This window comes from Primulina eburnea, chromosome 16, assembly GCF_022965805.1.
Source record: "Primulina eburnea isolate SZY01 chromosome 16, ASM2296580v1, whole genome shotgun sequence".
Taxonomy (NCBI): Eukaryota; Viridiplantae; Streptophyta; class Magnoliopsida; order Lamiales; family Gesneriaceae; genus Primulina; species Primulina eburnea.
This window is the reverse complement of record NC_133116.1, coordinates 9,522-31,300: the sequence shown is the minus strand read 5'-3', so window position 1 is coordinate 31,300 and position 21,779 is coordinate 9,522. Positions and strand designations below refer to the sequence as shown.

General features: G+C 34.6%; 4 protein-coding genes across 14 annotated transcripts; 1 reads left to right on the top strand and 3 right to left on the bottom strand.

The window, feature by feature from the left end:
* Positions 1 to 1,339: 1,339 nt before the first annotated feature.
* On the bottom strand, positions 1,340 to 3,406 carry LOC140816398 (uncharacterized). The gene is made up of 2 exons (XM_073175645.1): positions 3,012 to 3,406; positions 1,340 to 1,824 (listed from the first exon to the last, which is right to left on the bottom strand). Exons 1-2 carry the CDS (start codon positions 3,363 to 3,365, stop codon positions 1,615 to 1,617), a joined length of 564 nt encoding a protein of 187 aa, XP_073031746.1. The 5' UTR covers positions 3,366 to 3,406; the 3' UTR covers positions 1,340 to 1,614.
* Positions 3,407 to 3,521: 115 nt separating this feature from the next.
* On the top strand, positions 3,522 to 6,007 carry LOC140816397 (uncharacterized). Of its 3 annotated transcripts, none has more exons than XM_073175644.1 (9): positions 3,522 to 3,759; positions 3,833 to 3,884; positions 3,991 to 4,064; positions 4,211 to 4,312; positions 4,526 to 4,687; positions 4,843 to 4,894; positions 5,312 to 5,385; positions 5,504 to 5,593; positions 5,722 to 6,007. In XM_073175644.1, the coding sequence occupies exons 1-9, from the start codon at positions 3,632 to 3,634 to the stop codon at positions 5,732 to 5,734; spliced, it is 747 nt and encodes a 248-aa protein (XP_073031745.1). In that variant the 5' UTR covers positions 3,522 to 3,631; the 3' UTR covers positions 5,735 to 6,007. The 3 variants fall into 3 exon arrangements, with proteins under 3 accessions (XP_073031745.1, XP_073031743.1, XP_073031744.1); XM_073175642.1 differs by having other exon boundaries at positions 5,717 to 6,007; XM_073175643.1 differs by having other exon boundaries at positions 3,525 to 3,759; positions 4,547 to 4,687; positions 5,717 to 6,007.
* A 2,607-nt stretch (positions 6,008 to 8,614) lies between these two features.
* On the bottom strand, positions 8,615 to 11,092 carry LOC140816496 (probable flavin-containing monooxygenase 1). The gene is made up of 5 exons (XM_073175818.1): positions 10,512 to 11,092; positions 10,186 to 10,423; positions 9,920 to 10,086; positions 9,404 to 9,753; positions 8,615 to 9,087 (listed from the first exon to the last, which is right to left on the bottom strand). Exons 1-5 carry the CDS (start codon positions 10,992 to 10,994, stop codon positions 8,742 to 8,744), a joined length of 1,584 nt encoding a protein of 527 aa, XP_073031919.1. The 5' UTR covers positions 10,995 to 11,092; the 3' UTR covers positions 8,615 to 8,741.
* A 2,073-nt stretch (positions 11,093 to 13,165) lies between these two features.
* Positions 13,166 to 19,459, bottom strand: LOC140817090 (BTB/POZ domain-containing protein At2g30600). Of its 9 annotated transcripts, none has more exons than XM_073176678.1 (13): positions 19,356 to 19,459; positions 17,249 to 18,101; positions 16,295 to 16,624; positions 15,774 to 16,004; positions 15,271 to 15,432; positions 14,729 to 14,941; positions 14,605 to 14,652; positions 14,465 to 14,523; positions 14,025 to 14,157; positions 13,874 to 13,948; positions 13,730 to 13,810; positions 13,592 to 13,660; positions 13,166 to 13,500 (listed from the first exon to the last, which is right to left on the bottom strand). In XM_073176678.1, exons 2-13 carry the CDS (start codon positions 18,044 to 18,046, stop codon positions 13,282 to 13,284), a joined length of 2,418 nt encoding a protein of 805 aa, XP_073032779.1. In that variant the 5' UTR covers positions 18,047 to 18,101; positions 19,356 to 19,459; the 3' UTR covers positions 13,166 to 13,281. The 9 variants fall into 9 exon arrangements, with proteins under 9 accessions (XP_073032779.1, XP_073032777.1, XP_073032780.1 ...); XM_073176676.1 differs by having other exon boundaries at positions 19,252 to 19,450; XM_073176679.1 differs by having other exon boundaries at positions 17,249 to 18,054; positions 19,252 to 19,438.
* Between the last annotated feature and the right edge of the window lie 2,320 nt (positions 19,460 to 21,779).

Here is a 21,779-nt window from a genome sequence, read left to right as displayed (position 1 = left end):
TCATTGTTTCTTTTATATGTGTTGCATCCATCAATCATCAAGTGATGTACAATTTTATTTCTTAACAAAATGTTATGTAACCGTATATAACCGACCATATAACCGAACCGTATCATAAGAAATCCGGACCGAACCGTAATAAAATGGTTTGGTTTTGGACCAGATATATTCAAAATCGGAAACCGAACCATTATAGAGGAAAATCGGACCGAACCGACCGACGCCCACCCTTAGTTGTTCGCGAGATTTAATATTTTACAATTTAATATAATTGAACTTTAAATAAATATATTTAGACCATTTCGATAATTCGTTTTCGAGCAATAATGTGAATAACTCGTAATATGTTCAAATGTGAACTCGAGCTCTAATTTGAGCTAAATTTTTTTTAATTGAATCGAACTTGAGATCGAATATATCTAATTTGAGTCAAATTCGAGACTTAAATTTTTCTCAGTATTCGACTCAATTTAGTTCGTGTGCACCCTTAATTATTGATCCCCTCATAGATCAATAAATTGAATAGAAAGGGCCAATATCTAAAAATTGGAATTAAAATAAAAAATTATATTATGCATTCCTGGCCAAAATGGATAAAAAGAAACCTGCTGATAAATTTTTTTAAATATATTTCAATCAAGCAACGTTCGAACTTTAGGGCGACTTTGGATACAAAAACTGTAACTTTTAAAAACACTTAAATTAATCCAACTTTCAAAAGTGCTTTAATTAGGAAAATAAAAACGGTTTTGACATTAGGATAAATGTTACAAAATATTGTTTTTATTTTTAAAAAGAAGTAGAAGTAGAACCAGAAGCCCCCAAACCAAAATTTTTGGCTTCTAAAAAAGCTCTTAAATAATGGTTTTTTAAAATAACTTTTGTAATAAAACAATATACTTTTAAGAAAAGTGCTTTTAGTCCGATGTTTTCTCCAACCAAAGGCACTCTTACCCAGTGTTTTCAGAATCATACCAGACTAATCGGTTAGACCTGGAACATGTCACAAGTCACGAGTCTAATCCGACAACTCCCAAAAATCGTTTTACCGATTAAATCGGTCAAAATTAATCAAAACTAGTCAAGAACCGATCAGATTGGTATTGAACCAGTGAACCGGTTAAAAACCTGTTGGATTGTTTCATATTTTTTAAATTTTTTAATTTATTTTGGTTGTATATGTGTGTGTGTCTATATATACACACATTAAAGATATTTAAAATTTGAATATATTATTTAATATATCGTATTATTATTTTATATAATATAACAATGTTCATGTCCGACCATCCGGATGAACTTGTCCGACCAGTTGAACCACTATTTTAAAATAGATAAGTTTGATCATCAATTCGGTTATAAAAACATTGCTCTTAGTAAGCGTCAATTGTGATGCACTTTCTTAAAGCAGTCATAATACAATTTCAAATGAAGAAATGCTTCTTCAGAAACATGTTTGTTCCTAGGCCCCAGTTTCTTATTGCAAGAAGCACTAATTAAATAAACATCTCCAACCAAATCCTGAGGGAAATCAAGTATATGAAGCAAAAATAACAAATGAAACAAAAGGTTTATTTGGAAACTTTTATTCAGAGCTAAAGCTCTATAGGCTCACTATATGAATTTGTCCAGAAATCCCTTGGTTCTCTTTCTCATTCGAGTGAAAACAATTACTGCGCAGGCTAAGATCCATGGAGGAATTCGACTGCCTGAGAAGCTCAACTTTTTTGCCCATTCTGGTGTCTCTTTCACTGCGATAGTGATCATGACGGTTATGGTAACAATCCCTAACAATATCTTGGTAATTGGATTGATAAGTGAGTCCTGAAATTATTAGGATCATAAAACCAGTTAACATTCTCATCTGGCTGGTAATTGCAAATAGATCATTTATGAGCAAGAGAATTTGAGCTTCTTTATCAGAAGTTTAAACCCACTAGCATGCTGCACAGCAGAGGGTTAATGCAAGAACAGGGAAACATTATGCAAAAGGTTCATTGTTTGCATATTGCTCATCAAAGTCCTGATCATGTCCGCGTAGCTTTAAATCAATCTAATACTTTGCCCGTTATTTTAACAAAGCTTACACCTTCATGAACAATTTTAGAAATATTAGATGTAAAAGAAGACATGGGACTTTGCTATGATTGTACAGAGGCTATGCCCTGCCATTTAACTTTCTTTTAAATAATTACCTCTATCAAGGTCATGATATAGCATCAAATAAGAATTTTTCAATAGGCCTGTTCACCATAGAGCTAGAAAACCCGTATCAACAGGAAAACAGTTTTGTTCCATGGTACCAATTCCACACCAAACTTTTATGAAAACCCTTCAAGGTTTATATTTTTCATTATTAAGAAAAAGTTGAATGAAAATTTGTAGTAAAATGAAGTTGAAAGGAGTTCTCTGTGGTCTAGATTCAGAGATGCAAAGACTTGTACACAACAAGTAAAACGACCTATCCAGAACTAGAAACAAGTTTTGGAAACTAGGACCTGAAAGTGCAAAAGGGCTAGAGCCTTGGGCGGAAAGGAACTGCAAGAACTGTGGTGGACTGGCAGTCTATGAAACTGTCCCATGGAAATTTACATTTGCCAGTTGCAGTGTATACAGCTGTATCAAGGAAATAGGTTCCATCGAGCATTCCTAGTGTACACAGAGCCACTCATGGCCATATACGAACCAGGAAGTTCATTTTGTTCTCAACCTCTTATAACAAAGGGTAGATATGGTTATCCCACACAAATCGTATAGAAAGGCTGAAATCCTAATGGAAGTAAATTGAATGCAATCCCACATAACCGAACTACAAAATTCTTGGGAAAAATGAGCATGGTTATTCATAATCCTCTTGTGGTGCCTCGTGTATTGAAATGAAAAAAAAATGAATAGAAAAAGTTCGAAGTTGCAGTCAAAATCCAAGTAAAAGAAAAACCAATCCAACGCAGCTCACATAATAAAATATCTATGTTTATTCCAGTATTGGATGAGAAAAGGAGATGTTTTACCTTGGGCTCACCATCAATATAAATAAGGGCGCCGTCGCTGTAGGTAAGCAAGGAGCGGCCATTCCGTTGATTGAAGCGAATAGGAACTCCGCGTCCGGAGCCGGGGGAGAATGCATAAATGGACTTGAATCCATACTTATCGAGAATTTCCCGGACCTCGAGCTGATCCTGGTCCCAGCCGCCGAGGCTAGTTTTGTAGACATCGATCGGGCCCTTGCCTTTTTTGTAGACGTGCAACTCGGCTTCAGGAACTTTGGTTCTCACTGACCGGTTCTTTTTGAGATTGGGTCCAGGGCTTGATATCAGCGGCGTTGCCTCCTCTTCTTCCACGATTTCTCCGACGGCCATGTTCATTTATTTTATTTGTCTCCTCTTCTGTTACATTACATAACATTACGGTCCTTATTAGTTATTACCTTTCCATGTTTCCAGTTTGGTCCCTTAACTTTTGAAAAGTTCGAATCCAACCTCTCCTAATTATGTTTTAATTAATTTGGAATTTGTGTGGAACAACAGAGGCAGACGTGGATTCTTGTGATCCATCCCCCCATCCATACATATGCAAGACCACACCACACCAAAAAGTCTGAATATTTGGATCTTCAGAGATCATCTTGTCCATGGCAGCGCCGTCACTTGCAACTGTGCTGAGAAATCTGTTCGTGCTCCTGGGATGTGGGATCGCTGCAACTGTTATTTACACAATTGCCACTGATGGCCTCCCTTTCCGCAAACAACTCCTCACACCGTTCGCAACGCAATTTCACTAATCTTTTTTGTCCAGGGAAACATCTTCTTAATTACGTTTTGATTTGATACAGGTGGATGGCAGCGACACTTGTTGATTTTTATATTAATATCCTAGTAATAGGGGTATGTATCATCAATTTCATTACTTGGTTTTGATTGGAAAAAGGATCCAAAACTATGCCTCTTATCACCAGAAGCTCCATATTTATGTTCCATATCACATTGTCAGGCATGGATTGTCTACAAAGAGTCAAACTGGATTCGTACAATTATTTGGATAGTTTTGCTTGTATGTCTTGGAAGGTATGTTTGCTCTATCTTTATCCCATTTAGTGTTCAGATTGTATGCTTAATCCGTTGACATATTCCTCTCGTATCTTTTCTAACACGGATTTGTACAGCTCGTATACCAGTGAATGGTAATGTATGTTTTTTTCCTTTCTTTGCAGCATTACTACATGTGGATACATTGTTTTGCAGTTCTTCAAGCTAACTCCACAAGAATCACTGCAAGATCCTATTTACTTTGTTTTGCTCAGAACCAGAAAAAAGTAAGGAACAAATTTAAATCCTCTGTATACGATTGTATCCTTACTTTTGTGCGTTCTTGCAAGTTTGGAATGTAATTGAAATTATGAAGTCTCTGTTGTCTGGGCAACGACTCTTTCCAGCATGTTTATGCTCACTGATTGTTACGCTGTCATCTTACTAGTTGAGATCGTCTTCTTTTTCATCCACCTTTTCTTTTTTTATTAATTGTTTAGTGATTGTCTATCAACTCTTAGGGATGGAACAGATTCAAAGGGCAAACTTTCAGTTGTTGGAGCTAGGGTTCTTTTTAGTGTTTTGGGTTGTCTTATGCTGGGAACATTGATTTACAGTATTGCAATTGACGGATCTCCATTTCGCCAAGAAGTTTTTACTCCGTGAGCTTTTATTTTCCTGCTCTATTTTACGTACAAAATTACATTTTTTTTAATCAAAATGATTTTATATCGTGCTTTTATATCTTTCTTTCCAATGCTCCAATCCACTTTACCAATATTTTTTGGATTTGTCTAAGAACTCAACGTGTGCACAGGTGGCTTTCAGCAACACTGGTTGATTTCTATGTCAATGTTTTCGCTCTATTGGTACTTCTCAATGCAAATTCTTCAGTATTGCAGTTGTATTTTCTAATGTTCTAACATAAGGTGCAACTTCACAGAAGTATTGTTGTATGTATTCGTAATTCTTGTATAGAAATTGTTTTTGTACTGTGATCTTGATTTTGAATCTTGAGGCAAATTTTCTCAGATACCCGTGGCTACACATAGTATTTAAGTATTATGCATCATCACCTATTTTTGTCTTTCTTAAGAAATCCCATTTGTATTTGGATTATGGCTCTCAGCGAGTGACAATTCTTTACTAATCTTTTCCGGATTAGTGGTGTAATTTGATACATCTCTTTCCTAATCTTTTCCGGATTAGTCGAGAAATATCCATGTGTATGGCATAATACAATAGAAATTATTATATTTATACATATGGGTTGTTTGTGCTCCTAGGTTTGGGTTGCATACAAAGAATCAAATTGGAGAAGTGCAGCAATTTGGATCATTTTGTTTATTAGCCTTGGCAGGTGATTTGTGTTTGGATGCAGTTTAATGATATTGAACTAGATCAAGTCTACCCCTTTATTCTACCTGACTGATTTTGACGCATTACATGATCTTTGTATGTCTTTTTTTTCGGTTCAGTGTGACGACGTGCAGCTACATTGTCCTACAACTATTCCACCTCTCCCCTCAAGATCCCGTATTTCTTATTGTTTTCAGTAGCAGCAACAGGTTAAGTGTTTGATGATATTCAACGTTTATGATTTATTGAACAATTTTGGTTTATGCATAGCTTTCGATTTGTGCTGTCCAGTAAAACTTAAGAAGCACATTTTTTTGGGTTGGTTGTGATAGGGCAGAAAATGGCTTTGAAGGAAGTTTGCAAGCACAGTAGGTCAAACTGCGGAATATTATGGTATACGTGACATTTTGCATGGATGACGGTGCAACAGCTGGATGGAGCTAGTCATAAATTTGAAGATGGTGGTGAAGATTGAAAATGATACAATCATCGACAGCTTGAGGCTGTGTTTATTTTTCATTTCAAGTGGATTTCTTCACTTATATAATATCATCTGTTCCACTTCGTTAAGATTTAAACTCTCGTCTCCCCTATCTGATTTTACATTCCTCTTTAATCCTTGATACCCGCTGGTGGCTGCTAAATTCACGTCGTCACTCAAAGCACGGAGGATTGTGGTATTATGTCATACAAAATGTGGTACACTTCATGTAGAAATGTGGTACTAAAAAAGTACCTAAGGACTGAACACAAAAAAAAATGACGGCTAGAGACTGAACCAAATTTCCCGTACATCTAAAGCATAAATGAGAGTGCTACGAAACTAGGTCTTCCAGAGTATAACTTCCTACGTACATGTTGCAGTGTACAATTACCTGACTACAACAAATATAACGTAACGTTAATAATTATGGGTTGCTAACGGGCCGCTGGGCATTGCTGATGTAATGAATACGACATAACCTTCAAAATTACTAATGGATTGCACGTGGAACACTAGACATTGTTGATGTAGTGATATGTTAGTATTTCCAAGAAAAAAACTAATAGAGAAAAAGTGCAAACTTTTTTATTTTTAAAATATAGTACATGGTAATTAATATTGATTTAATTTATATATATATATATATATATATATATATATATATATATATATACAAAACATAAAAAGATTTACAAATATATATCAAAGAAATTAAACAACAAAAGATTTTACTGAGGTCCATTTCAAAAACATAAATTCAAAAAACAATCACCCATAAACGACTTAAACGACATCTCTCGGCTAAGCAGGCTGAAGGGCTACAACATGAATTTATTATTTCCATGTTAAACTCGAACATTGTGTTTACTATTTTTTGGTTCATCTCTTGTCTTATGTTTTAACCAAAAACCCTTATATTATATAAAATTTCAATATAGAGGAATATGTGGCTGGAGAAACCCCCTAATATTATTGTTCAACATGAAAAACAAAAGCTTATAGCCCGAAATATTTCTAGTTCATCAACCAATAAGACTGAGAAAAATGATTCATTATACAATGAATTTCAAGAAATCTTGAAACAAAAACATAAACAGAGACATAATACAGATTTCCAGTCTCAAGCATCATATACTATCATCATTAAAGATGATGAAGGTGATTCAGCTCTATATATAGAGACTAAATATCGAGATTTAATTCTTCTTATAGAAGAAAGGTATTCAATGGGAAAAACTCCATGGACTATCATGGAAAGATATTTAACTAATACATCATATATATATATATATGTATATATATATGGTGCATAAAAACAAAGATGATTTTATGAAAATCTTCTATTATCAACTAAAAGTGTTGAAATAACTCACTTTTACGGTAATACTCAACAGAAAAGAAGTAATACTCAACAGAAAAGATGTTATAACTTCTCAAAATTTATTATAAAAAAGATATTGATATAAACTAATTTATTATGGAGTAAAATTAATTGAACTATTGATTGTACAATTAATTTAGTACAAATGAAAAACAAAAATGGGCATATAAATTGGACCAATAAAATTTAACATCTCATTGTTGATTTCGTGCACAAAAAAATCCACATTATTGAGTTTAAATTTTTAAAAATGAAATAAATAAAAGATATACGTTACATTAATTAATTTGGTGACGCTCACTGAGAAAATGAGTTGTAGATCTGTAAGAAAAATGTTGGCTGATGATGATACGAACCAGTAGCACCGACCAGTCGCACGAGCACACTTGAAATCACGAACATGAACATTAAAAGGGGGCCAGGGACGGTCTCTAGCGTATACGCTCAAGTCAGATATTTAAAAATATAATATAGTAAAGAAGTTAAGATGAAAATAATTGTTATCTTTCACCTGAAATGGCCGTACATTTACAGGGATAAAAAGAAGAATTCTCAGATTGCTAGAGGATGTCTACTTAGATGATTCACGGGATCAACCCACAGAGATCGAGAATCGAGCCCCTTCTTTTTTAGGCAAGTCAACCATCCTGCAAGATTTTACTGTACGAAAGATGAAGGCAAGAGCTAAACCTCTGAAGCCAGTCGGTGTCAATTACTTTCGGACCATGAACCGATCTCGGTTACCTCGCCAATCTCTCATCGATCCTCATTTATACCAGATAAGGGCGTTCATGTGGCCGTCCTTACTTATGTCCGAATGATGCAGATCCTAAAAGATTCTACTTTCTATTCTCAGCTTTCTGGTCTTATGAGCCATCTACCCTAAGTTGATACATTGCCATCTACCCTAATTGATGAACTCCGACCTCCTCATACTTCACAACTTTCTCCTCACACATCTACCGTCAGACGATCTCCGAGATCCTAAGGGCAATTTAATAGGATGTTCCATCAAGTTTGGGTATTGGGTTTGGGCCTTATTGGTCGACCTCACTTCCGGATAATTTGGATAGTTAATTTTTGCCAAAACAACATGCTTTCACTTAACACACGTTTTTTGTTCTTAATTCATATAAATGAAATGATAATTTTGATAGATTTGACGAGTGACATTTCAAATCTATTTTTCGAAAATTCCTCCTCAAATTAAATCATTCTATCTAATCGCAACCTAAGAGACAAAAAATTAGTAAGGGCTAATAATATAATTTTCCTAAGAAGATTAGAATAGCTGGACATGCATGCATGTGTCATATGTCACATTAATAATATAAGAGAGAGTTGAAACGATTAATTAATTTAATAATATACGTCCTAATTTGTTTTCACTTCAAAATGCATTGCACAATGAATGAAACTTCATACATGATATATATAGAGTACAATTTTTTTTCCAATACAAGCATTATTAATTTGGACATTGTTTTCATTTTCATAAACCGGCATAATCGAAAGGGTGATATGGAGAGAAAAATTCCGGAAAAAACCACTTCTTCCTCTTAGGATTGGCTCCTATATCCATAGATATCTCGTCATTACAGTGTATCGGCAGCAGCACACCAGCACACTCCCTTCTGTAGTTGTTTCCACCGTAGCGTCGCCCATTTTTTTCCCATTTATTCACATTCTCCTCCATTTTTTGAATGGACGGCAACCTGAATTTACCGTCAAGAAAATGTGCGATCCATTTGCTTCGCATCTCGAACGAAAATATAGTAGCCGGGCTCTCTGAGTATCCCACTATTGCTAACTGTGGAATTCTTGGATGAATGCATTCCCTGTGTATATATTTATACATACAAGATTTGATAAGAAAAAAAGAAATTACAAAATTCGTCTCTAGTTTTGTCTTTTGTCTTAGTCAAAATTTGGTTAAAGTCTAGTATGTCGACTTTTAGTCATTTTTCTCGGTGTCTAGATGTGAAGATATTAATTGTTGACGTGACTTGGAATGTTGGTGATATGTCCAATGTCATTCGTGACTAGATTTAATTTTTTCCAATTTACGGTTTTTAGTAATAAAATAAAAACATGACTGGATTTATAAATTCTCCTAAGTTAATGCACATATGTGGGACAATCTCGGTATATTACCTGTAGAAGGGAGCTAGGGTTCCCCTAATGAATTTCTTGAATTCAGTGGAGCTGAAAATATTTAAGAGTTTCTCATCTCCTTTGTATCCTGTTCCCAGAATAACGATATCCGTCTCCAGAGGATCGGACTCGTTTTCTAGGATGAACCCGTTTTCGCAGAAGCATAAAGTAGGTGATTTCTTTAAAACAAGACTTCGTTCATTTACCCTGTCGTAGAAGCTTTCAGGCAACATGGTGAACATACAGGAATATATCTGTGAGAGGAAAGTGTGGTCTGGGACCATATCGTATTTCTTCAATGGATATATCCACTTGAGGTAGCATTCAACCAGTTTGGAGAATATCTGACGCTGAAACCATGCAATATTTTGTGTGAATTATAATCTTAATTAGAAATTGAAACTTTGTCTTTTTATTTTTCGATCGAGTTTGTGTCAGATATAAATTACTTTGTCTCCTTATCGTGATTAATTAGTTAAATACTTCATGTGTATGATAATTCCAGGAATTAATTACCAAAGGTGAAAGCACAAGTGCTAGAAAGCAGATGACAAGTCCTTCATCGGGCTTATGGATCATAAGCTCAGAAAACCGGGTTAGATTTCTGAAGATGAATCTAACCAGCATCTCAGTACCTGGCCACTGTACCCTCCTGAAAAGTAATGTGCATGGATACGTGGCCCCTGAAAATACATATACAGAAAAAATATTTAACTTTTTGAGTAGGATAATATTGGGTATAATATGCTCAGAAGAGAACTTTATGATTAATCCAGTGGCACCATTCGTTTTAGCAATTTGTGTTGCAATATCTAATGCTGATTTCCTGGAACCAACAACAGTAACTCTCTTGCCTTCCACCAACTTTGCTGCTTCTATTTTGTCCATTGCTGCGTAATCCATTGAGTGCAGAACTAGTCCCTTAAATCCCGCCACCCCTTTGCTTATCGGAATGTCCGGGATGTTCGGAAGACCACTAAACAGTCCAATGCAAAGTATCACAAAATCCACTTGATACACCTTTTAAGTTAATTCATTCATCAGAAACATTTATTAATATTGATATTAATATCAAGAAAAAGGGGATAGAAAACATGATTGCTATTACCTTATATGGATCCATAGGATGCATGGAATCCTCCACCATGACATTCCATTTTCCTTTAGGCGAAAATGCCTCACCGGTTCCACCCCACATACTCCAACAACGGTACAACTTCTCATCAGCGGATGATAAAATATAGTCAATGCTGATGACTTTAGAGTTGAATTTGATTTGTGGGATAATATTAAAATGAAGGGCATAAGAATGAAGGTAGTCCATCACTTGGTTGTAATCAGGGAACATGTCGGCTACGGAATTGGGCCATGGAAAATCTGAAAACTGAAAGTGATCTTTGGGACATTGTAGTTTAGTTGATTCTACTGTTCTGGACCAAACTCCTCCGATACAGTCTCCTGCTTCGAACACTATTGGATTGAAGCCCTTTTCCAGGGTGTGTTTACAGGCAAGCAGCCCGCTGATTCCAGCACCAATAATGGCTATTTGTTTCTCTTTCATTGCGGGTTGGAATGTTATGGAAGAATCCATTGGACAAAAAACTTGGCTTTCGATATAATTACGTACTGTGCATGTGATATTAATTTGATTATGTAGTTAGCTAGGTATTGGAATTTATAGCTAGCTTGCACGGAGAAAGAATAGTATTACGGGTCGACGGGCCAACAAGTTGATATTTATGAAGCTTTTCTAAATATAAATATTTAGAAACCATTTGTTGACTGATCACGTAGGACAATTAATATTGTTGGTGTGGATAACCATCAAGACTTGGAATATTAATTAACTGGATACACACTGCTTGACTTTTTCAAATATATATATACAAGTCAATCAACCGGTGAATCATATATATCACTTCTAGCTAGAGTACTCTACTAGTTGTTGTTTGATAGCAGGGCCAGACCTTCTTTAAGGAGTCATGGTCCGACCTTGGGAGCCCAAATTTTAATTTTATATATATATATATATATATATATATATATATATATATATATATATATATATATATATATATATATATATTGAGTTGGTGACTCATAAAAATAAAGTTTAATATTAAATAAAAAATATATCAATTCGAATATTTTATGTTTATAATTGATCAAACTCGATCTTGTCATCAAGTTCTTTTTCAACAATTTAAACAATATCATTGGAGTTTTGGCTATTTCCCGAGTTTGGAGAAGTTACATATAGTGTACCTTTAATAGCTTGATTAAGTTATGTGTGGAGTTTCAACAATTTTCGAGTCATGGTAGACATTCAAACATTAATGATGATGAGTTATTATCGGAGTTGATCATGAGATGCTATTTAATATGTGAAAAATGAGTAATTTATATGCTAAAGTGTCTGATGAAACTAAATTGTTTATTCCCAAACACTTACACTATCTGCAAGATTTTTTTAACAATACGAGTAACAGCTTCATCAATAGAAAAAAACTTATTGAAGTTAATGATAAAAAAAACTTATCTTCGATCATAAATGTCACAAGATAGACTAAATGAACTATGTTTTCAATTGTCAAAAATTGGTTCGACAACAACATTATATATTTTTGATAAATTATTTCACCTCTAAAATAGATAATCGGGTAATACTCTAGCTAGGAGTGATATACTCTGTGTCCGTGTGTGATGGTTTTACCTCCACAAGCTGGAACACCAGTTTCTATGTTAGTTTCACAAATTAATTTCTTCCAAGTTAAATAAGATGAAATAAATCTTTTAATTTATTGTATGTTTTCTCTATTTTATTTATATTTATGATATAATCATTAATCCGAGCACAAATTGAATGAGAAAATAATAATAATAATAATACCTGAGAAAAGAAGAAAAGAACAAAACGATCGTATATACGTATTCAATAAATTGTTAAATAAGACTGCAAATTGATCACCATCACATCCATGCATGGTGACTAGCTAACCAACATTAGCTTTCTTTCAAGTTGCGATATAAGAATATGGTTTTGACAATTGAAAAGCAGTTGGGGGATTGATGGTATTAATGTGTGCTTATATCTCTCCCAAATAGAGATATAATTTTTAGTTGGGGAAGAAATTGTTGAATTAAATGTGCAACTTAATTGATTTTGTATGTGGGGTCGGGCATGGTCACGTGAACATATAAGCTTTTGACTTTCAGTTCTAACAAGTCAATGCCTCGCTACTCATGCTGGGAATTCAAGGACAGATCTCAACAAATTAATTAACGTCAATATTAATTCACTCGTCGCGCATTTCTGTTGTATCCCTTGTGATATGAGATTTTATTCCTCAGTTGAAAATTGTGAACTTTGATTATCTTGATTACGATTCACATTAATTTTTATTCGAACAAGTCAAAGTTCTGTCGTGATCCGAGTGAGATAACATTTCTCTTTAGCGTGTCCATAGAAATTTGAAAAAACAAAATATACCAGAGATAGACAGACAAATAGGAATTTCTCGAATGAAACCATATACCCAAGAGTCTATTGTTGAAAAAGACATGGGAAAGCTTGAACCTAATTTCTACATGATAAATATGAGAGCCAAATGGAAGATAAATCGATTTGTGGATTAAATAAAAGAACATACATTTGATAATCATTCCTATCAGAAATCTTGTGTCCACTAAAATTTATGGCTAGCAACTCACATTTTCATGCAATGAAAAATTCATGGGTCAAAAACAAAACAAAAACAAAAAGAATCAGTACAACTTCAGCAACATTAAAAAAAGAAAAAAATTTGCTTTACACACTAAAAAAACTGTCCTCCATTTATTTTGAGAAGAAAAAAGCGGCAACAAATGCTAAAAGAATTTCACCGAAAGTAACCGTAAAGCTCCAAGAAGCAAATGCAAAAGTTCCATGGGTTTGTAGCATCCGTTGTGGTATCAGTAAGAACGAGACGAAATAATCTGAAAGGAAGAAGGGCGTTTGAACCGACTATAGGCCATGATGCAAACTGGCCAGGCTTGCATATGGTTACATCGTTCTCGTGTACTCTCAAGTTCGTCCAATTGTTTCCATCCATGGAACCCTGCATGGCGGATCATGAGTCATAACAAAATGATAATGTCATTTGACATAACCCGAAGAATCAAACGAAAATTGTGCTGTGAGATACATACCTGGAAACTCCAATTCCTAATGAAAGCTCTTGATCCATCCTGTCTCACTGTGTAATAGTTGCATATAAGCTGCATTCAATAATTATTTGTTAATTGAATTCTTTCTGTAAGGTGAATGTCATTACTAACCAAACTCACCTGGTGACCATGGCCAATATCAACCGTCCACCATGAAGTATTTCTCCCACCCTCCATCCGAGGCCCAGCAAAAGATGTTCCCTATCATTCTTTTTGTTAAGAGTTTTACAGATGTAAAGTCTGGCTATCGACATAACTTCATACCTGGTAAGTCCTGGAGACTAAAACTTTTGGATCGGTGAATCTGGACAGAGGACTGCTTGCCAGAATACTTACTTTCTGAAACATGCATATCTTAGGCTACTCATCCCATCTTTGCACATAGTTGAGAGAAAACAACAGTTTTGAGGTTTACCTTTGATAGAACAGGATTCACCCACTGATGTTCCCCGTACGAAGTGCCTGCGTAGTACAACACCCCATTACCATCTCCATTGCATATGTACTGGAGTTCCTTAAAACTTGATCTCCTATGCTGGAATCTGACACTGTAAATTCAACAGCATCAGCACAGAGAATAACGCCTGAATTTACAGCGTCATTGAAGAGTAATTAAGAACCAGAAAGGGAAGCAGGCAGTGGAGTGCCCAGGAAATAGGTGTTCCCAGTTCTGGTTTTTAAAAATATTTTGAGAATATCCTCGAGTAAGATATGGACATGAAGAAATCCATCACGCTCAAAATAAATTATTTCCTTTGGGATACAATGTTCACAACTCAAAAATTTGCTGTATGATATTGCATGCACATGAGCAGGTCTTATTAAGCATTGCATAGCAGAATTTAAAATACTTGCTTGATGTCTTTTTCATTGCCAGAAGCTCCAATTTCCAGAAAAGAAGTGGCTTCTTTCACCTGTTGAAATAGAGGTTAAAAAAAGGAAAAATCCATTGTTTCCAAAAGGAATTTCTGGGAAAAGAGTACTTTTTAACTTACCAAGTTGTCGAGAGCAGGTAAGCGCCTACAAAGGTTGCTTTTCTCCAACTGCAAATCATTGACAAATCAACATTATCCATACATTCTGTTGGATCAGTTTAGAACCCGTTGATTTAGGATGTACCTTTTTAAGTACCGAAAATGACAACAAAGAGAACCGCACGTAACATAAAAATTCTTCAACAGATTTGAGCCTTTCACCAAAAATAAGTTCTGGCGTGGAATTCAACATAATTTCATCTACTCTGTCCCATCCAAACAACTCTTCTGCTTTCACAAACCAAAGAAATATTGCATTGAGAACTCGTTCTTCAGAAGTTACCGTCAAATCTGGATGCTGTGAAGCAAGTTCTGCATAAGTGGTACTGAATTCAACATGTACATATCTATGCATGCTTAGGTCTAGGGTGGCTTTGGCCCAATACCAGCCTAACGATCCTATTCTGACAACTCTTGAAAATACAGGCTCAAAAAACTTTTTGGCCGAACAAAATTGAGTATTATCTTTGACTAATTAGGAGTGACGGATCTTATACACCGACAGTATGCTGGTTTGCACTTATTGTAGAAAATTCAACAAAACCACATGTAAACAGACACAAAATCATAGATAGAATAGTCAACTTCGGATCCAGAATACAAAGACTTGAAAAAAAACCACCTCACCTGAAGAATGCTGCCAAATGTTTCTTTGTCTAACATAACAAAATCGATGCTGGCAGTCGTGCAATAATCAAAATTCATTGAGAATTTCCGCTCGCAAGTCTCCTCGATAAGTTTGCATGAAGGAATGGATGAGATTACTTGCAAAATTTGGCACACTGAGTCCTGCAACAAAGTACAGAAGTTAGAACCCCCAAAAGAAAACCTGAATACTGTTCCAATTTGTCTTCTTCCTCGTCCAATAAACTTGGCATAATAGAAAAACTTGTTGTACGACCTTCTGCCAGTATGAGTACTCCATGCCTGCATATAATTCATAGATGAGAAGTATCAATATTTTCATCATTTCTTGTCATAAATTCTCTGTTGCTGCTCATAAACCCGATACTGCACCACTTCCTCGTTCTTTTAATTCTATTACTCCCAAATAATGGATTTCACTTAAACAACAAATGACAAAGTTAATACAAGAGAGAACAATACAAGACAAACAACTAGGATTCTACCTCAGACAGGTGTTCTAAAAGTCTCTTGCAGCACTCCTGATGAAGAAGAGAAACCCCAAACTGATCTGCCAACAATAGAAGCTGAAGTAGTAATGTGTTGATGTCCATGGTGTCCTCCATGTAAACAACTCCAGTATACATGAACTCCAACATGATTTTAAATGCTTCGAAGTACACATCTTTCAAATGAACTTCCGAGGAAACGCTTTCAGTCATTCCATTAGTAAACATCTGCATGTTCAGTTTATCCACACCCGATCATGCACTCTTACCAGAGAAATAATGTAATTAAAACATGGGATCACATTGCAGAGCTTTGAAATTTTTCTTCACGGAACAATACAAAAGTTCATAAAACCTTTATATCCATAGGTAGTGGCTGTTAACCAGCATCAAGTATAAAGATGCTTTAAATGTTCAACTAGCTAAGAAACAAGATAATTTGTACAATTTACATCCCCATCATACCCATTTAGAACGCATTGCATTATAAGGAAAATGTGTATTTTGAATTCCCGTACCTTTGTAAAAGGGACGCTCCACAACCCAAGTATTATTCTATGTGACCGTGCAACTTTGCCATGGCCTTCAATGTAGATATCTACATCAGTGTATTCACCAGCCAATCTAAAATTATTAAGCCTCTTTACATCAATTGGTAATTTGTTCAGAAAAACAGTGCCACAATTCAGTCGAGAGCTGGGGTATGATATCTCTATACTTCTGCCGGAGTCAAAAAGTTTCTTGTTGAGTTTGAAACGTTCCATCATTTCTTCACACTGCCTCGCCAACGTAATCACTTCAAACTGTAAGCTCAGAGATTTAAGAGAATTGAGATGCGGCTCCTGAATCTATATATTAAAATAAGTATATAAGCTGTCAGACAACGTAAAGCAACCTTCTGAAACAAGATTCGAACATGTATTACCGATAAAAACTGGCATAATGTTAAAAATTCCTCCTTTTATAATTTAGCTTAAAGAAATTTTATCTTATTCACCACAGCTTAGTATACAGATTCGATGAGAACTTCGAATTCAATGGACAAATAGAGGTTAAAAAACATATCAATAAGGACTTCGTGGATTAGAATTTCTTGAGGCCAACAGTTGAAGGTCTCCATATTCATACTTAACGTCGACAGAGAAATGTTTATAAGAATAACATATTAAATAATCAATTAAAGGAGGAGAATGCATGTGTTTTCTTGTAGATGATAACTTTCATGGTTCTTCTCAGCAGTGACATAAAAGCACAATAACCATGACAAAATCCAATCGCAGATGATATGGTGGACCAAGTTTTTGATGAATCTTCCAGCACAAATCAGAGTTGTCAACATTCCCTTCTTTACTATAGTTGATAAAACATATTATTTTTCAAACTCGAAGAAATATATAATTGAGATAACAAATCAATATTAGATTTTTAAGTAAGTAATAATCGATAAACATATCATGTAGATCTCATCTTACACAGGTGTGGCCGGTGTAAAGGTATTCAAGAAATGCATGAAGAATGGGATAGCTAACATCTTCGAGGTGAATGCAATTTTCCCCTGAGAAATTCAAACCAAAGTTCCCGGAGGCAGCCAATATGACCTTATGCCCTGGTACAGCTCTCTCCTCTGCCCCAACAATAATGATCACATCCGAAAGCTCCCAGTTTTCAAGAAAACTTTGAAGACCCCAATTTTCATATCCTCCAAAATCGTCTTGCAACTCTTCATCAGCATCATCCATGCCACTGTATTCGCCACAATCCACGTGTTTCCATAAGGATATATGGTTTTGCATCAAAGGCAGAACATTGAAATTCCGATACCCGACATGCCTGTCCCAACTGCTAAGCCCTACATACTGAACACTTCGATTTGGATTTGAGTCGAGCCACTGAAAAACGAGATTCTGGAAAGGGTACCTCCCTTTGCCAATACTAATAAGCCCATCATATATGCTGATCCAATAGCTCTGGAATGTTGAAGAACAGCAAAGATCAACCCCAGCAACATCCACGACTGTTTTCCCATTCACCTCGATGTTTAACCTCTTATTTCTGTGACTACCAATTATCACAGTGTAATGTGGACTGTTGTCCCTTTTGTAATGGTAGTGCTGACTGCCTGCGTTTTCTCGGAAGACAATAGTAACATCATTGTGTGCAAAGGCATCAAAAGCTACACATCCTCTCCCGGCTTCCCTAAACCTTAAGTCATCATGCCAAGCACACTCAAATGGTGCCACAGTTAAGAACTTCTTTTGCTTCTTCTCCATTATATTTCCTCAAGAAAAGAAAAAAGAAATCTTCTTTTTCCACCGGACTCTTAAACTGAAAATCAACCGCATTTAAACTAAGGCATCAACATTATGGGTCGTAATATATGACGTCTTCGACAAATAGAAAAAGATATAATCAAGTTCAAGAATTAGTTAAACAAAATAATAACTATGCAATAACTAATACTGGAAAAGAAAGGAGTTTCCAACAATTGCCAAAGATATCAGAAACTGATACTGAGATATCATGGCTGATTTAGGTGGGGGGCGGGGCGAGGGAGAAAAGAAGATTCTGATCTACTTAACGCTTGTGAGGGCAGCCACAATCCAAGTTAAGGATCTACCAGATAAAAAGGTCTAAAGGTCCACGAGTGTCTTAAAATATCAATTCATACAACATGCTACTATCATACACATAATTCTTATCCTATTCTCGAATTATCCATACTGAAAATCATTAATTAGAGGGACAAGAAATCCAACTAAAAATTAAAAAAGACACAAACCAAAGTAACGAAAACACTAGATTCTGAAGAAATAAACAATATCAAAGTAGAAAAGCTTGCAACTCGCAAAGGCCCGAGAATCCCAATCCATATCCTCATAAAACCATATTTGTCAAGCTTTTGAAACTTAAAAAAAGAACATGATATAAGAATTGCTTACAAAAATACAATGCGCTGCCACCTGATGGATATTTTTTTCTTTTAAAAATTGGTCGTAAATGTCAAACAAACAACAGTTAGCAAGGAAAGTTCACAGGGAAGATAAGCAACAGCCATAACTCAAAAGGCCAAGGGAAATTGACTTAACATTTACCTTTCAAATTAGTTTTGGATACAAACTAAATACAAAATCTGGTAAATAACTTACATATAATATAAGCAGTTAAAAGGTGAAGGATTTGATCGCTACGGATAATAAAAGATCATCGAACAAACCAGCACTCATACTTCACTTTCACTTTCAATGAATTGGAATGGAAGATATTTGTAAAGAAACAGATTGTCAGAAGCAGAGATCGGCTTAGAAAATGCTAGAACAATATAACTGACAGGAAAAATTCTTACGGCCACAGATTAATATAAATATCAATATGAAACCATCCTACACCACATTCTTATCCATCCACCAATTAATATCTAATATCTTCCAGAGTGCAAATAAAATCAATCATAAAAAAGGGATTTTGTATGCTTTACCAAAGACAATAATTCCGTAATTGGCACAGGGGAAGATGACCAAAATCTAAGATTTTGAAGTACGAAACACCTTGAGTAAAAAAAAAAAAAAAGCTACGAAACACCTTGAATTTATATTTATCCTCAAGAATCCATCTTTGTCCCCTAGTTATGAGACGAGTAATTTCCCATCTGTACAAGATTGATTAAAATTTCCTATTACGTGGTATATGTACAACATGACAAAATAGAGAAAGAGGGATGGACCTGATAAGTGACAACACGTCATAGGATATTCTCGAGGTTATCTATGGTTAAGGTTGTTTTCAATTCGTTTGACCACAAATCCAATTCCTCTTGTCCAAACACAGCCTCATACATCCGTATTTGATATTTCAGAGCAACAAAGCTAAAAAAAAATGCTCAAGCACCGCAGTTCCAGCAGATTTCTTTTTCTTTTGTACACAAATGTTCGGAAAGGCTCGATTAATTGTAGAATATATTTTAGTTTTATTTTATATATACGTTGTCATCATAGTAAAATCCCAATTTATAAAATCCAAATTAGTTGATTACATATTATCGGAATCAATCTCTACTATTAGATCAAAATGCATAAATAGAATGGCAAAAACTTGTGTGAGACGGTCTCACGGATATCTTATTTGGGTTATCCATGAAAAAGTATTACTTTTTATGCTAAGAATATTACTTTATATTGTGAATATGGGTAGGGCTGATCCGTCTCATGGATTAAAATCCGTGAGACGGTCTCACATGAGACATACTAAATAGATTAAACAAAATATAATCAGAATTTGTATATGAAGTTTTTCATCAAGTAATATACATTTCTACAAAATCATACCAGGCTTCATCAACATATTATTTAGTTACTTGTGCACTTCTTTGGTTACTTTGCTCAACTTTATGGCTTTCAGAAAAATACACATCCAATCACAAAACTATTTCTTTTTTATTTAATAAAAATTATCGACAAAATTCATAGAAAACTGCCATTTTAATTCGTAAGTTAATATGTTTTGAGTTTTAATTTTGTAACTGTTTGATTTTCATACAATAATTTTGAATTTTTTTTTGTCATTTTTTCTCCATAAGCCAATAAATAATGAAATAATGCTTCTTTGGCGCTAAAGATATCCGGCATAGCTAATGTAAAGAGAATAAATCTATATCACACAATAAATATTAGCAAAAACAAAAAGGAAAAATAACTCAAAACAACTCAATATTTAAAAAATGAGAGGAAAAAACTTATCTTTTCCGTTTATTTTTGCTTTGACAGATTTTTTTGTATAATATATGTTTTATTCTAGTCTTCTAAACTATGTATGAGAGTATCAATGCAAAATAAGCAATATTTGATGGATTTTGTGGTTTTATGCGAAAATGCTAAAATATAAAAAAATCCAAGTTATTTAGTGGACCAAACATTAACATATTATTACATTACTGAAAAATTAAATTTGCTAACTTACAAGATTAAAATTGTAATTTTATCTAAAATTTATATTTACTACATTTGTGGCTCCCATATAACCACCATATCTCAATCATTTTTCAAAAATTTAAAATTATTAAGTTATTTCTTTATCATTATCTAGATTTTTGAATTTTTAGATGGTTATCACTCCTAGTATTAAAAATATATTACAAAAAACATAAATTTAAGATAAAAAATGTTTACAATAACAAAAAAAAAAATAAAACTAATGCGCGCTAGTGGTAATTAAACATATAGTGCGCATGCACAAATGTGATGCAAGTTCATTTGATGAAATACATTTACCATAAAAAGTGATCAAAATTTGTTCAAGGACTAGTGGATACTGAAAGGAACATGTATACTCTGCTCCATATACGAAGATCTTTTTGATAATACTAAAGGTGATTTTAAGCCTAATTGGTCGAAATTTTGTATTTGTCGAGCTATGTTGGGATTATAGTGTGTCGAGCTGGTCAGACGGTCAGACTTTTGTATTTTTCAGGATGTATTGGACCTATAGTGTACCGATCTGGTCGGGTTATGTACCCAAGCTGTGTTGGGTTTATAGCGTTTCGAGCTGGTCGGACTTTTATATTTGTCAAGTTGTGTAGGGCTTATAGTATGTTGAGCTGATCGGGCTTTTGTGTTTGCCGAGTTGTGTTGGACTTATATTGTGTCTAGCTGGTCAGACTTACATGTTTTTTGCCTGGGGTGCTATTTCTGATAGACAACAAGTGTCGGTCTTACATTTATCAAGTTGAATAACTTCATCAAATTAAGTGTTCAGAGGAAACTTTGAATGTAATAAAATAACAATCCAGTCAGAATCAAAACCAACATAATAAAGAGTACTATTGACCCAAGCAAAATAAAAAGACTAACAGAACAAAATCCGAGTAGAATGATAAAATGCAAACAAACTTAAAGGAAAACAATATAATTGACAGTAATGATGGGCGATCTTCCTAAGATTAGTATTTTGAGATGACAAGCATTCTAGGGTCGCTTAGTCTTCTTTCCTTCAACATATTCCAAGTAGTAT